This window comes from Bos indicus x Bos taurus, chromosome 20, assembly GCF_003369695.1.
Source record: "Bos indicus x Bos taurus breed Angus x Brahman F1 hybrid chromosome 20, Bos_hybrid_MaternalHap_v2.0, whole genome shotgun sequence".
Taxonomy (NCBI): domain Eukaryota; kingdom Metazoa; phylum Chordata; class Mammalia; order Artiodactyla; family Bovidae; genus Bos; species Bos indicus x Bos taurus.
This window is the reverse complement of record NC_040095.1, coordinates 40,775,105-40,792,431: the sequence shown is the minus strand read 5'-3', so window position 1 is coordinate 40,792,431 and position 17,327 is coordinate 40,775,105. Positions and strand designations below refer to the sequence as shown.

General features: G+C 41.6%; 1 protein-coding gene across 2 annotated transcripts in view; it reads left to right on the top strand.

The window, feature by feature from the left end:
• Window positions 1-17,327, top strand: part of NPR3 (natriuretic peptide receptor 3) — a 77,416-nt gene that overhangs the window by 3,408 nt on the left and 56,681 nt on the right. For both annotated transcript variants that reach the window (XM_027520157.1, XM_027520156.1), the window contains exon 2: window positions 6,173-6,295. In XM_027520157.1, coding sequence (XP_027375958.1) covers window positions 6,173-6,295 — 123 coding nt within the window. The remainder of the gene's footprint in view (window positions 1-6,172; window positions 6,296-17,327) is intronic.

The window sequence follows — 17,327 nt, the reverse complement described above, 5'->3', positions numbered from 1 at the left end:
AAGACAGAAAGATGTTTGGTAACAGCTGTCTCTGGGGGTCTCTTAAGTTTTACTGATCACCTGTACTTCACCAAAAGTGGTTAATGGGTTAAATAGGGGCCCAATACAATGACTGAGTAGAGTTTGAATTTTCAGAGCTCTTAGCCTGCCTCAGGCATTCACTGGCCAGGGAGCTGGGGCTGCTATCAGACTCCAGTTATAACGGGGGTAGCCAGGGTAGTCTGTTGTTAAGTTGTGTCTGACTCTGCGTTCCCATGGACTGTGTGCAGCCCACTAGGCTCCTCTGTCAATGGGATTCTCCAGGAAAGAATACTGGAGTGGGTTGACATTTCCTTCTCCAGGGGATCTTCCTGACCCAGAGATCGAACCCAAGTCTCCTGCTTGGCAGGCAGATTCTTTACCACCCAACTGCCAGAGAATCCCCAGTCAGGGCATATCTACAGAGATAATATCCTTTCCCACAAAGTGAGACCGCACTGTGGGAAGAGAACCCAGAGGTGAGAAGCAGACCCTTTGGATCTGGCGGCTGCACTCAACTGCTGCAGGGCCTGCCCTAGTCATTTCCTGACTTTCTCAGAGTTTCCTCCTCTGTGAAACAGAGGTGGGGTGAGAATCAGGCCTGTTCAGACCAGTGTTTGGTGGTTCTGATTTCTGCTCAACTCAAGTGTAAAATGGAACGGTTTTTGTCTTTGAAAATTCCACATTAAACATCATAGAACTAGGGAGTCTTTTTCCTCCCTCTTTTGGAGATACATTTTTAGCACTTTTTTTTTTTTTGGACTTGAAGTTCACCTTTAAAATCAGATCACAAAAGTTTTAATCTCTTAAAGGGTTAAACTAATAATGCCACCATTTCAATAATATGACTAAATTTTAATTTGGCTATGTGTGTGCTATAGAATTAAACACTGAGGGGTATTATTTATTCTTCTTAGGGATTTAATATCAAAGTCAATAATAAGCATTTTTTTCTCACAAGTCGTAGCCAATGTATATCACTAAAATACATGCACGTGAGCATACATTGTTTTTAAAAAGTCAACTATGCCCTCAATATTTAATACTCAATAATAAATTTATTTTTATAAAGAGGCATTAAAAATATTTTTTCAAGCAATAAAAGTGAGCAGTTGCTTTGTCATACATATCATAAGATGCAGAACCAGAATTATTGTGCACACAACATTTTTGTATGAAGAACTGTAGTTCTATCTTTTTTGGTTATTAATATGTCATTATTCTTGGCCTGTATAACAGCTATGGTGATAAAAGCATTTAATCAATACAAGAGTGATTTATTTTTAGAATAGGCTGGGGTAAATGACCGAGCATTTGGTCAGAGTTTTTAACCAAAGATGTTAGACTTTCTGATTCAAGACTCTGTTTTTGTTATCCCTTTTCTTGTATTTACCACCTGTCATTTAAAAAAAGTTCCTCTTACTTAGTTATTTCTTTGGATGCTCCCAAATACTGTTGAGTTTTAGTTTTAAATTTCTCCTGTCATATTTTCAATTTGCAGCACATGGCATATCTTGCTTTGCTTCCATGGAAAAACATCTCTTTTCCCTTCTAAGTTTAGAATTAAGTAGAAGATGGATGTAGGCATCAGTTGGAGAAGATGAAAATATCATTTTTATTATTGATAAAAAACCTATTGCAGAACATGGATTTAGATCAGTTACCAAAAAGGGCCTGCCTGCTATTATTTTCCCCATGAATTCGGCTGGGTCATCCTCTAAATCACAGCTAGTATGGCACACCCCACTCCAGGACAGACCTCACTACAGGGCGAAAGTTACCCATGATGTGTGCTCTCTGCAAGCAGATGCACCTCAAAGAGGAAGAAAGGGCTGAGTCCAGTATGCCCAGTTTTCTCTTCTAGACTCAGCCATCAGACAGGTCCCTCCTTTCCCTCTGGAGGTGGGAAGAGGGGGGTAAGTGAAGGCACACAAGGAGATGAGGAGTGTCCTTCTCTTAGAGATTGCTCCAGATGGAAAGCTGAAATGGGTGAAAGGGTATCTCCCTCATTCAAATATGCTTCCTGGATTGTTTCGGGGGTCCCCAAATTGACTTCTCTAGCCACGTCTTTGCAAGTGATTGCAAGAACGTGTTGCTATAGGGAGAAGCCACTTACAGAAGACACTGTGGGAATCAGGGAGTGGAGGGTGACATGGAACCCCACAAGTTCTCCAGCAAGGAGGGAAAAATGGAGCAAAATGATCAAAAGCCTATCCGGAAACTTGGACTCACACCACCATTTCCTCTTTTAGAAGTTTTAACAATTTGACCCCCAAAATTAGTATTTATTTATTTAATATGCTTAAGTATATATTTAAATACGTACATTTTAAATCTATTTAAGTACAGAAGGAATTATCTGAATTGACCTCCACTTAAGCAGCTTTCAGGATTAGCTGATGCTCTCCTTTTCTCTATAAACTTTTTTGGCTGCTGGTGAAAGCTGGTAGCTAGTCTTGCTTTTCTGAGGTTTGCCAGCACACTTCTCACAAATCTGTTTATACCAGTTGTACTTATTATAAGTATGCAGTTTAATTAGTCATTATGTAAACTGATGAAACATGAGAAGAAGAGAAAGCTATTTTAGTGAACGCTATTTTAAACCTTCCAAAAGATTGTATAAAGGCGTGTTGCTAAAAATACATGCTGTTGAATTAGGCATGAATGAAAAAGCCATGACAGATTGGGGAGCATCCCACAAATCTAGAAGGACTCTGTGTTCTGACTGCTTGGCCAATGTTTTTAAGTGTTTGCTCCAGCTTAAACTGGGTGACAGTGTGCACTATGGGTTTTCTTTTCTGGAAGGAAAACAATACCTAGCCCACGAAGTTGGGAGTTAGGATTTCCTTTTGAGAGCTGGACTACATTTGTCCACATGTCCATTTCATTTGTCATGAAATGGCTGAGATCTAAAATAATTCCAGACTGTTTAGATCGGCCCAGTGCTGCTCCAGGTCACTCTTGCTCAGTTTAAGCAGGTACTGACATTTAAAGAAAGAATGTGCCCATTGGAGGGGGTTGATCTTGGTGGTGATGAGGAAAGAGAGGAGATGGGCCAGGGCTGTAAAAATAGAAAAGAAGTGACAGGCCAGTGTAGGGCACGGCCCATCTAGGGCTTGGGGAAGCATGTGCTCCGGCCTGAGGACACAGACTGTTCGGACCTGAGCCAGGTGTAGCTCTCCCATGGATGCTTCAGGTTATCAAGGCCTGATGCCTTTGGCTGCCTGGACCCTTCAGCTGACCCTCCTCATCCTTCTTGCATCCTTACTAACATCCTGCTGTTTACAATTTGGCTCCTTAATTGGCACCTCCAGGTCTATATTGACACAAACATATTTGTGACTATTTTGGTCCTCATTGAAATTAATCTTCATTTCAGATTAGCTAAAAATATCTAAGTTAGGTTATTAGAATTCTTTTCCCCAAACAATGACTCTACACTTTATGTGCTAACAGAGTCCTGTTGGGGAGTGATCTAGAACTAGACTCTTGATTATGGTCAGTTGATAGAAAAATGATGACTGCAGTTGGACAGTCAGCCAGAGCTTCCTGGAGCCTCTTGGGATCCACTTGTCCAGCCTTAGCCCAGGCTGTTTTGTGGGACACCTTGGCTCTTTTGTCTTCCCTGGTGGTGCTAGTGGTAAAGAACCTGCATGCCAATGAAGGAGACTAAGAGAAGTGGGTTCGATCCCTGGATTGGGAAGATCCCCTGAAGGAGGGCACAGCAACCCACTCCAGTATTCTTGCCTGGAGAATCCCCTGGACAGAGAAGCCTGGTGGGCTACAGTCCATGGGGGTCACAAAGAGTCAGGCTTGATTGAAGTGACATAGCTCACGCACATGCATAGGTTCTTATCATTTAAGGGACTAGAATCGAATGAGAGCAGAACAAACATTTAGGTCACAATGAGTAATGAGAAATTTCTTCAAAAACTTTGTTACTGATACATCTTGGAATTCGACTATTTATTCTAGATATATAACTATATTTCCAGGCACAAACAGCACTTACTCCCGCAGTTAGACATCTTAAGAAGTTTGGTATGGTTTTAAAAACTTGCTCTGCAGAGCTTTCAGCCTGTACTTTGAGCTGTTATGTCGTAAGAAATGTCAGAGTCATGACCAAACACTCTGAATTAACCTATGCAGTAAACGAAATGTCAGCAAGCGCCTGGCCCTTGGCGCAGGTTGCCAAGGCGGCTTTGGCACAGCCTGAAGTTTGTTCTGCATCATTCCTCACCCGTGCTTTTACAAAGAACAAACACACGGCACGGGGCCGGCGCGTGTGGTGATAATGCGGTTATGGCACCCAGGCCTCTCCTCTCCTCTGTCTGTGCAGAAAAGCACAGCGGGTGCTGTCATGGAGGTCAGGGGCCGTCGACAGTGATCCAAATAAGTGGATGAAGGCCAGGTCTCTCTTCCCTTTCATCCCTTGTAGTTGTTACGTGACAGGGAACAGTATTCTGCAGCTGCTTAAGGCCTCTCGGCTCTGACAGTGTGGATGTGAACCGAGAGCGTGTGGGAAGGGACCTGGAATCTTGGTAACTATTTCCTCTATGTGTTGAGACAGCTTTAAAAAAAAGTGTTCTCAAACATCAGAAAGCCTGTCCCACCTGCTGCATCCTCTGATTTGCCAAATGAAAACCCTTCGAGTTGTTTTCTGAGGAAAATGTATTTGCTATGCTGTGCTAAAGTTTCTTCAGTCGTGGCCGACTCTTTGCCACCCCATGGACTGTAGCCCACCAGGCTCCTTTGTCCATGGGATTCTCAGGCAAGAATATTGGAGTGGATTGCCATACCCTCCTCCAGGGGATCTTCCAGACCCAGGGATCGAACCTGCGTCTCTCTTATGCCTCCTGCATTGGCAGGCAGGTTCTTTACCACTAGCACCACTATGCTGCTGCTTCTGCTGCTGCTAAGTCGCTTCAGTCGTGTCCGACTCTGTGCGACCCCATAGACGGAAGCCCACCAGGCTCCCCCGTCCCTGGGATTCTCCAGGCAAGAACACTGAGTGGGTTGCCATTTCCTTCTCCAATGCATGAAAGTGAAAAGTGAAAGTGAAGTCGCTCAGCCGTGTCCGACTAGTAGTGACCCCATGGACTGCAGCCCACCAGGCTCCTCTGTCCATGGGATTTTCCAGGCAAGAGTACTGGAGTGGGTTGCCATTGCCTTCTCCGCTCCACTATGCTAGTAAGGTATAAAAACCAGTTGACATGTCTCACTATCTTATATTGGGCCAATCTGGGAATTTACTTGAAGTATTTTAAAAAGATTTATTTTGAAATAATCTTGTGTTTTTGGAAAGGATGTAGGAAAGTATAAAGCACCTCTGGCTTGCCTTCACCCAGATTTTCACTAGTGGTAAATGTTCTGCCACTATGCTTTGTCATTCCAAATCTCTCCCTTCCCTCCCCTACCCCTTCCAAATATATACTCATGTACATATATATGCACAAATATTGCTATCTTTTTATGAACTATTTGAGGGTAAGTACAGTCATCATGCTTTTGTACCCCTAAAAATTGAAGTGTGCACTTCCCAAGAAGAAGAACATTCACTCATAGAACCACAGTAGAATTATGAAAAGCAAGAACATTAACACAAACATAATACTATTATCCATTTTATAGACTTATTCAAATTTCTCCAGTTGTCTCAACAATGCCCTTTATAGAAAAACTTTTATTATTATTATTTTTAAGGCCCAGGATCCAATCCAGGATCACACAGTGCATTCAGCTTTCTGTTTCCCTGAGTCTCTGCTAGTCTAGAACGTCTCAGGCCGTTTTTGTTTTTCATGAAAGTGACCATTTTAAAGGGTGTAGGTTCACTGTTTTAGTCACTGTCTCCCAAATTGGGTTTGCAGCTGCTTCCCTCTGATTAGATTGAGGTGGCCAGTTTTGAGGTTTGGGGCTCCTGATGTGTTACAGCAGGGGGCTCATGAGTCTGCTCACATGGTGGGTACCGTTGGCATCCATCACTTGGTTGTGGTGGTGACAGATAGCTTTCTCCACTGCCAAGTTACTCTTCTGCCCTTTGTAACTCATGAGTAATTTGTGAGGATTCTGTAGGACCTTAGCAGAGCCCTGGTCCACATCAGATGCTGTCCTCTGTGCAGGGCCATTTCACGCATCCGTTTTTTCCTCCCCACAGTGGTGATCATGTGTGCGAGTAGCGACACCATCCGGGGGATCATGCTGGCGGCGCACAGGCACGGAATGACCAGCGGGGACTACGCCTTCTTCAACATCGAGCTCTTCAACAGCTCCTTCTATGGTAACTCTGCCTCTGGTTTCCCCTCCTGCTGCTGCTAGGCTGTCAAAAAGGGGTTGTGAGACAGGGCCAATAACTCGTTTCAGTCGATATGATTTCCATAGGTGGTGGTGTTCAGTTGCTCAGTTGTGTCTGACTCTGCGACCCCATGGACTGCAGCACACCAGGCTTCCCTGTCCTTCAGTATCTCCTGGAGTTTGCTCAAACTCATGTCCTTTGAGTCCGTGAAGCCATCCAGCCATCTCATCCTCTGTTGCCTCCTTCTTCTCCTGCCTTCAATCTCTTCCAGCATCAGGGTCTTTTCTGATGAGTTGGGTCTTTGCATCAGGTGGCCAAATTACTGGAGCTTCAGCTTCAGCATCAGTCCTTCCAATGAGTATTCATGGTTGATTTCCTTTCCATAGATAGGATTTTGGAAATTTGTGATTCTGAATACTCCCACTTCTCCTAAATTCTCAAGTTTTTCTCCCCTGAGAATTCAGAGCAGAAAAATAGCACCACCTATGAGTCTATGGGACTAAATGATCATAAATCCAGGCCCTGAAGACTCCTCCCAGTGCATTTTCAACTTTGGGTTGCTACCATGGTGGACTGCTGGAATATTTTTATCGAGATTTGGATGGAAATTTTAGAAGCATGGAATAGACTAACACATCAACATAACAGAACATGTCAAAGCGTGTCACACATAGCATACATATGGTTTCACAAAACTTTTAAGTAATGTGATTGCATGTTTCTGCGGATATATTTATACATGTCACACATATATTTGTAATGAACCATAATGTGAAACGAGAAATAAATAACCATTTCTGTAAACTGAGGTAAAATATTTTGGAAGTTGCTGCTACTAACCCCTCTTCCTTCCAGATCATTGTTGTTGTTGTTCATTCACTAAGTCTTGTCTGGCTCTTTGCCCCCATGGACTACAGCATGCCAGCTTCCCTTCCAGATTACTCCCTCTTAAATTTCTCTTATAAAATGTTCAGGGGCCACTAACAGATATGATCCAAAGCATTTAATTCCTTAAAATGGGTCTGGAGAAGTTCCCAAGGTACCTGCGATGGAGGCTGTCTAAGTCATCAAGATCACAGGTCACAGCATTTCCTCCCAAGCGTGATTAGGATTCTCTCTGAAGTCAACAGTGTAAGGCCATGAAGCATTTTCTCAGGTACCACACACTGGCAGTTACAGGGAAACTGTAAGTGTGTATATCACAAATGGCATGTTTGCATGGAGCTCCACTTCCCTGCTATTGCAGTTGAGGTGTAGTCAGATGGGATCTAAACCTTAGAGCATGTGCCTCAGTTTCCTGCTTTGGTACACTGGCTTACTTAAGCTATCAGGTCAGTTCAGTCACTCAGTCGTGTCTGACTCTTTGTGACCCCATGGACTGCAGCACGCCAGGCCTCCTGGTCCATCACCAACTTCTGGAGTTTACCCAAACCCATGTCCATTGAGTCGGTGATGCCATCCAACCATCTCATCCTCTGTTGTCCCCTTCTCCTTCTGCATTCAATCTTTCCCAGCAACAGGGTCTTTTCAAATGAGTCAGTTCTTCGCATCAGGTGGCCAAAGTATTAGAGTTTCAGCTTCATCAGCATCAGTCCTTCCAATGAATATTCAGGACTGATTTCCTTTAGGATGGACTGGTTTGATCTCCTTGCAGTCCAGGGTACTCTCAAGAGTCTTTTCCAGCACCACAGCTCAAAAGCATCAATTCTTTGGCACTCAGCTTTCTTTATAGTCCAACTCTCACATTCATACATTACTGTTGGAAAAACCATACCTTTGACTAGATGGACCTTTGTTGGCAAAGTAATGTTTCTGCTTTTTAATATGCTGTCTAGATTGGTCATAACTTTTCTTCCAAGGAGTAAGCGTCTTTTAATTTCAGGGCTGCAGTCACCATCTGCAGTGATTTTGGAGCCCCAAAAATGTAAAGTCTGACACTGTTTCCACTGTTTCCCCATCTATTTGCTATGAAGTGATGGGACCAGATGCCATAATCATAGTTTTCTGAATGTTGAGTTTTAAGCCAGATTTTTCACTCTCCTCTTTCACTTTCATCAAGAGGCTCTTTAGTTCTTCTTCTCTTTCTGCCATAAGGGTGGTGTCATCTGCATATCTGAAGTTATTGATATTTCTCCCAGAAATCTTGATTCTGGCTTGTTCTTCCTCCAGCCCAGCATTTCTCATTATGTACTCTGCATGTAAGTTAAATAAACAGGGTGACAATATACAGCCTTGACACACTCCTTTCCCAATTTGGAACCAGTCTGTTGTTCCATCTCCAGTTCTAGCTGTTGCTTCTTGACTTAAGTACAGATTTCTCAGAATGCAGGTCAGGTGGTCTGGTATTCCTATCTCTTGAAGAATTTTCCACAGTTTGTGGTGATCCACACACTCAAAGGCTTTGGCATAGTCAATAAAGCAGAGGTAGATGTTTTTCTGAAACTCTTTTGCTTTTCCTGTGATCCAGTGGATGTTGGCAATTTGATCTCTGATTCCTCTGCCATTTCTAAATCCAACTTGAACATCTGGAAGTTCACGGTTCACGTACTGTTGAAGCCTGGCTTGGAGAATTTTGAGCATTACTTTGCTAGCATGTGAGATGAGTGCAATTGTGCGGTAGTTTGAGCATTCTTTGGCATTGCCTTTCTTTGGGATTGGAATGAAAACTGACCTTTTCCAGTCCTGTGGCCACTGCTGAGTTTTCCAAATTTGCTGGCATATTGAGTGTAGCACTTTCACAGCATCATCTTTTAGGATTTAAAAGAGCTCAACTGGAATTCCATCAGCTCCACTAGCCTTGTTTGTAGCGATGCTTCCTAAGGCCCACTTGACTTCGAATTTCAGGATGTCTGGCTCTAGGTGAGTGATCACACCATCATGATTATCTGGGTCGTGAAGATCTTTTTTGTACAGTTCTTCTGTGTATTCTTGCCACCTTTTCTTAATATCTTTTGCTTCTGTTAGGTCTCTACCATTTCTGTCCTTTATTGTTCCTATCTTTGCATGAAATGTTTCCTTGGTATCTCTAATTTTCTTGAAGAGATCTGTAGTCTTTCCCATTCTGTTATTTTCCTCTATTTCTTTGCATTGATCACTGAGGAAGGCTTTCTTATGTCTCCTTGCTATTCTTTGAAACTCTGCATTTAAATTACTTAAGCAATAGATCAAAACTGGGTGTTTATCCTGCAAGCCTCAAGTCTTCAGTTTTATCCATTACAGGGGAAAAAATTACTTTTGCTTCAATAACTTTTCTTTATCCCCATGAGAAGTGTGATTTATTACATTCATTCACAATGATCTATTGCTTCAGATCAGATCAGTCGCTCAGTCGTGTCCGACTCTTTGTGGACACGACTGAGCGACTGATCTGATCTGATCTGTGGACACGACTGAGCGACTGATCTGATCTGATCTGATCTGCGCACACGACTGAGCGACTGATCTGAACTGATCTGATCTGATCTGAAGCAATAGATCATTGTGAATGAACGTAATAAATCACACTTCTCATGGGGATAAAGAAAAGTTGTTGAAGCAAAAGTAATTTTTTCCCCTGTAATGGATAAAACTGAAGACTTGCGGCTTGCAGGATAAACACCCAGTTTTTCTCTCCTTGCTCTCATCATTGTCCTTTCCCGTCTCTTTACATAAGTAGAGTGGCAGTTTTGCTTCTTAGCCCAAGATCGGAATGTAACTACACTATTGAATACAATTTTGAATTCATTGAGATACTGGTAGAGATTTGTGAAAAATGAAAACAGTTTATTGAGTTTAGCAAGTTGGCTAGTGCAAGCATAGAATTTGGAGACAGTGCATGAGAATGCAAGTACACAAAAAATTAGGTACTGGAATTTCTTTCATCTCTGGATAAAGCTTGCATTACTTTTTCCTGCTCATTACAATACATGAGTATTACAGAAATTTTGAGAAATGTAGAAAAGCACAGGGAAGAAAATAAGTTGCTGCAACTCTACTATCCAGATAAAAGTACACTGATAATATTTAGGTGTACAGCTTGTCTATTTCATTAAAAATATGAATTTATGGAAAATATTTTTCAATAAAATGATCACATTATCTAAGTATAGTTACATAGTATTTTATAATGCTAATATGTCATCTTAATCAGTCTTTTAGTTTTTGGTGTTTTTGTTGTTTCCAGATTTTTATTATAAGAGCAATGTTATATTGAGTTGCCTCGCTGTGGGGATGCATTTGTGCGTACACATGTGCTGTGCTGTGCTTAGTCGCTCAGTCGTGTTCAACTCTTTGCAAGCCCATGGACTATAGCTCACCAGGCTTCTCTGTCCATGGGAATTCTCCAGGCGAGAGAACTGGAGTGGTTTGCCATGCCCTCCTCCAGGGGATCTTCCGAACCAAGAGATCGAACCCAGGTCTCCTGCATCACAAGCAGATTCTTTATTGTCTGAGTCACCAGGGAAGCCCAAGAATACTGGAGTGGGTAGTCCATCCCTTTTCCAGTGGATCTTCCTGACCCAGGAATTGAACCGGGGTCTCCTGCATTGCATGTGGATTCTTTACCAGCTGAGCTACCAGGGAAGCCCATACACATACAGACATTCATATATATATGTGTGTGCAATCTGTAAGACGTGCTTCTAGAAGCAGAATTTCTGGGTCAAATGTTATATGCATTTACCTTTTGATGGATATTGCCAACTTGTCCCTTTAAAAGGTTTGCCAATTTACACTTCTGCAACAACATATGAGAATGTGTTTTCCTGCATCTCTGTCAATTCTGCATCATCTAACTTTTAAATTATTTTATTTATTAAAATTTCTTTTTATGTATATAGCAAAGTTTTGCAGTTTTCTTTATTTGAATTTCGCATCATTCTTGCTGAGTTCATTCTTAGACATTTTATGTTTTCTGATTGTTGTTATGATCCTGACCTCTTCCTATTACATTTTGTAGTTGTTACATAGAAACAGAAATTCTACATATTAAACCTTCTATTCTAATAGTTTTTAAAATCATTTTCAAATAATAGCAATAGCTAGCTGTCCATTTTGATAGTTGAATATTATTTTTCATTTTTCACTCCATTGACAATAGCCTCCAGAATAATTTTGTGTAACAATGGTGGTACTTAATTTTTAGTATCTTATTAGAAGTAGATGTTAAAATACTCCTTGGTTTATTAAGTGTGGTTTAAAAAAATTGAAAGTGAGTGATGAATGTTATCAAATACATTTTACCTATACTTTTAAATAAATTTACTAGTATTGAGCCATTATAATATTCTTGAAATTAAACATAGTCTGCATGATTTTTTTTAGATGTATTGCCGATTTAAGTTTTTAGTATTTTATTTAGGAGTTTTGAATCTATATTCATGAGTGAGATGGGACAGTTTTCTTGCCCTTAGCTCAGTTCAGTTGCTCAGTCGTGTCTGACTCTTTGCGACCCCATGAACTGCAGCACATCAGGCCTCCGTATCCATCACCGTCTGCCGGAGTCCACCCAAACCCATGTCCATTGAGTCGGTGATACCATCCAACCATCTCATCCTCTGTTGCCCCCTTCTCTTCCTACCTTCAATCTTTCCCAGCATCAGGGTCTTTTCCAATGAGTCAGCTTTTTGCTTCAGGTGGCCAAAGTATTGGAGTTTCAGCTTCAACATCAGTCCTTCCAATGAACACCCAGGACTGATCTCCTTTAGGATGGACTGGTTGGAGCTCCTTGCAGTCCAAGGGACTCTCAAGAGTCTTCTCCAACACCACAGTTCAAAAACATCAATTCTTCAGCACTCAGCATTCTTTATAGTCCAATTCTCATGTGCATACATGACCACTGGAAACTTAGGTGGTACTCCCCTATTTTAATAGGGCGATATTGCAGGCGGAAGATCCAGGGGATCTTCCCAACCCAGGGATCGAACCCAAGTTTCCCTCATTGCAGGCAGATTCTTTACTAGCTGAGCCACAAGGGAAGCCCAGGAATACTGGAGTGGGTAGCCTATCCCTTCTCCAACGGATCTTCCCAACCCAAGAATTGAACCGGGGTTTCCTGCATTGCAGGTGGATTCTTTACAAACTGAGCTATCAAGGAAGCCCTATTTTAATATCAAGTTAATATTAGCTTTATAAAATCAATTGGGACACTTTCCATTGTTTTTCTGCTCCAGAACAGTTTGTGTACCATTAAGACTATTCCTTGAAAGATGGAAACAATTCAACTTTGTCTCTGGACCTAACCTCTTTTTACAGGTAATTTTTGGCAAATTAAAAAAACTTTTGAAATAATTTCAGATGTACAGGGAACTTGCAAAAATAACACAGAATTCATGTATACCTTTTACTCAGATTTCTCTAGTTTAAACAATTTATATAACCATAGTGCACTTAATCAAAATAAAACTAACATTGGTACAATACTAAGAACTAAACTACAGGCTTTATTTCAAATTTACCACTTTTTCTCCTAATGTTCCTTTTCTGTTCCAGGATTCAGTCCACTGAGTTGTGTCTTCTTAATCTTCTCTAATCTGTGATAGTTCTTCAATCTTTCTTTGTTGTTTATGACCTAACACTTTGAATAAGTCTGTTATTTTGTAGACTGTCTCACAAGATAAGTTGAGTTTATACATCTTTGGCCAGAATACTACAAAAGTAGTGTTTGTCTTTCTCATTGTGTAATATCAGTGAATGAGAAGATATATATATATAACTTACTGTTGGTGATTTGGGGACAACTTTTTTTAACTTTTAAAAGCTTTTTTAATATGGAAAATTTAAAACGTACACAAAAATGGAAGGAGTAGTATAATAAATCCCCATGAATCCATCAATTAGCTTCAAGAATTATTGATACATGGCCCATCTCATCTCGTCTATATCATTCTTTTTGGGAAAACTTTTTAAAAATTTAAATTTATTTTTAATTGGGAATAATTGCTTTACAATATTGTATCAGTTTCTGCCATATATCAACATGAGGGACAACTTTTCAAAGCTTATTTTTTCACTAGTTCAGTTTTTCTTCTTGAAAATTTAACTGCATGGAGTTATACAGTGTGCTCTGATACAATCTACAAAGTATCCTTGGTGTTTCTTTCTTTTTTAAAAAATAGTCTTTATTATTGTTATTTTTTATTAAATAAATAAACTTGGCTATGCTGAGTCCGTGTTGCAGTGCTCAGGCATTCTCTATGTATTAAGGCACGTGGAAGCTTCTCTATAGTTGTTAAGTCACCGATCGAGGGCTTAGTTGCTCTGTGGCATGTGGGATTTTAGTTCACCAAACAGGGTTCGAACCTGTGTCCCCAGCATTCAAAGGCTATCCTTGGTGTTTTTGCTTATATCCCTTTCTTTTGCCTTTTAAAGCCTGGTTGCTTAGGCTTTGAGCTCAGCTGTCAATGTGCCTGAGAGGCTGTGCCACAAACCAGCTCTTGGCAAATTGATATCACCCTGCCCTCATCCTCAAGCTTTAGTTTCTTCTAATAATAATAATAGTGCTTATCTCATGGCATCAGGCAGAGTAGTAAATGGTGTGGTGTGTGTGAAATGCATAGAAAACTTCTTGGAACATGATGAGTGTTTAGTAAATGTTAGTTATATTTACTATTAATTTCAATTTACATCAACAGTTATATATAGTACTTAAAAATGATAATTTTGAAAAAAATATGTCTGTACATTTTCCTGTGGTGTAGTTTTATAGCTTGATTTAGGCCATACATTGTTCTTTTAGCAAATTAATCAGCTTTTGTCTAATACCTCATAAGGACCTGGGTGCATTAGGAAGTATATCTGTATGCAAATAACCAAGACTCCTAATTATAGTAATTTAAACAAATGTAGAGATTTATGCTCTCACTTGTAAGAAGTCCAGAGGTGGGCAAACCAGGGCAGAATGATGGTTCCATAAAGTCATCAGGGATCTAAGCCTTTTCGCGTTTTTGGCTACCTCAGTCCTAGTGAATGGCATCCATCCTCAAGATGATGAATTCGTGGCTAGAATTCCAGGGATTAGATCTTAATTCTAGGGAAGGCAGAAGGGGAACATGAGAGGCAAAAGAGATCCTTTCAGTTGACTCAATTCTGTTTGAAGGGTTCTCTGGAGGCCCCACTCATTATTTTTTGGTTACATATCCTTTGCTACCCCTCGTTGAAAGGGGGAGGCAGGAAATGTGTGCTTAAATTTAGCTGGTCTCATTGGTACTCCAGATCAATCCAGGAATCTGTTAGTGAGGGACATGGGAGAATAGATGCAGGGAGGCAACTGTCCGTGTTTGTCACAGTCCCTGAAGCACCTTCCCTCCTCAGAGCAGAAGCAGCAAACAGGATCTTACGGAAGGCACAGTGACCTACCCAAGGCTCTGGAGTCTGCTGCTCACAAAGGGCCTTCTCTGAGATTTTACATCCTAAGAATCAGCGTTTCCCACGTGGCACAATGGTAAATAATCTGCCTGCCAATCAGGGGACACAGGTTTGATCCCTGGGTCGGGAAGATCCCCTGCAGAAGGAAATGGCAACCCACTCCAGTATTCTTGCCTGGAGAATCCCAGAGACGGAAGAGCCTGGTGGGCTACAGTCCATAGGGTTGCAAAGAGTGGGACACGACTAAGTGACTAAACTACCACCAACACACATGTTCACAAAAAGTTATCCAACACCCTCCTCTCCCTGTGCGTCTTCACGTGAAACTCTACACCACTGTTAGAAAAAGGCTCTATTTAAATAATCTTTGAGATTTTTTTTAAAGAAACATATTGATAGTGTGCCCATATTTACTGATTATCTGATTGTCTTGGTGGGCACTCAAAAAATTTCTCAGGTCTGCCCCCAATTATATTGTTACAGGAGTTCTGAATTTATTATAAGGAATTCAAATGATGGAGAATAGATTGAAAGCATAGATTTAAAAAAAATCTAGAGTGAAATTGATATATATTGCTGTGTAGAGTTTTGGATGGCACTTGCTGGCATTTCCATTCCCTGGCATTATCTTGTCTGGATGTAAGTTTAGATGGAAAGTCATTTGGGTGATCCTGTCTGGGACTCTATTGTATTGTAGCACTTCTCCTGACTTCCTGAGAACTCAGAGTGCACTAGTTAAGGTGAGGATGGAAGTATCCCAGGGCTGGTAATGCACTTAAATTACTTGACTCACTAACAGTAGGATAATGACAGGGAAACTGGGGAGGAATTGGATTTATATTTTGTTGTTAAAGTGATATGTTCCCAGGTGGCGCAGCGGTAAAGAATCCACCTGCCAATGCAGGAGATGCAAGAGATGTGGGTTCAATCTCTGGGTTGGGAAGATCCCCTGGAATAGGAAATGGCAACCCACTCCAGTATTCTTGCCTGGAAAATTCCATGGACAGAGGAGCCTGATGGGCTAGTCCATGGGATCACAAAGAGTCAGCCACGATGGAGCAACTGATTGTGAGTGCATGCATGGTATAGTCAGTTTGGAGTAATGAGAAAAGAGAATTCTCACACAGTCTTGTGGTCTGTGTGGTCTTGAGGGAGAGCTGAGTATTGGAACAGTGGGGAAAGCTGACACCTTTTGTGGGTTATTAGCCAATTTTTGTAGCCTCAAGGCAAAGAAAATTCCTGTTGGAAGGGTAGCATTAGGTGATTGGTTAGGATGCTATAGGGTGGGTATGTTTACCTAGTATGGGGTCAGGGAGCTGGATGGTTTCGATCAGGATTCTCAGGGCAACGGTTCCTATGGGGCTTGGTCTGTTTGGGAGATGACCTTGGTACAGGGCCTTGGCACAAGACTTTATGTCTGTGACCTTGGTACAGGGCTCCACGAATCTTTCAACTGTGACAGTTGTTAAACCGCGTTTAAACACTTCCTTTTCTAATCTTTCTTCCTCTGTTCTTTTTTTTTTAAAGCACTTTTGCTCTCCCACTGAATTTGCAGTTTTATTTATTTTTTAAAATAATTTAATTTATTTTTGGCTGTGCTGGTCTCATTGCTGTGTGGGCTTTTCTCTAATTGTGGCAAGCAGAGGCAAGTGCCGAGTTGCAGTGCTTGGGCTTCTCATTGCCGTGGTTTCTCCTGTTGCGGAGCACAGGCTCTAGGGTATGTGGGCTCAGTGGCTGTGGCTCCCAGGCTCTAGAGCACAGGCTCAAGGGTTGTGGCACACAGGCTTGGCTGATCTGTGGCACGTGGGATCTTCCTAGACAAAACATCCACCCTGTGTCTCCTGCATTGGCAGGCCGATTCTTTACACTGAGCCACCAGGGAAGCCCCCCATTTGCAACTTTAAGTCTTGGAACATCCTAAACTTCGATGAAGTGAGGAGGAGCAGGCATGGCACCGGTGTTTGGAGGCTGGGCTTGTGTTTGAATCCTGACTTCCCTGGTGGCTCAGATGGTAAGGAGTCTGCCTGCAGTGCACGGTTTGATCCCTGGTTTGGGAAGATCCCCGGGAGGAGGAAATGGCAATCCACTCCAGTACTCTTGCCTGGAAAATTCCATGGACAGAGGAGCCTGGCAGGCTACTGTCCATGGGGTCGCAAAGAGTCAGACATGACTGAATGACTTCACTTTCTTTTCTGTGTATTTACCAAGTGACTTCAGGCATGTTTAAGCCTCAGTTTCCTCATCTGTAACATGGGGATCATACTTCAATATTTCTTATAGAGTGTATATATATATATATATATATATATATATATTTTTTTTTTTTTTTTAAATGAGGATTAAAGAATGAAATGCTCTAGGCAAAGCCGTTCACAATGGCTTCACTCAGTAAGTGGTGCTGTTATCACTGGTGGGAGGAACTGGACCAGCGAAGGTCAAGGCAAGCATGTAACATTTGGAGAGAGTGGCTTAGGCAAGGAGGCTGATGCTTTTCTCTCACTTAAATGGCTGCCAGAGGTCAGGAGCCACAGTGTTCTGCAGCCATCCTGGTTGTACTCCAGGTGTCATTTCTTGAATGTGGTCTGTGATGTCTCAGCTTGTCACTCAGCCCACATTTACCAAAGGCTTACTATGTGCCGAGTCTTTGGTAAGTTTGGAGAACTACAGGATGACA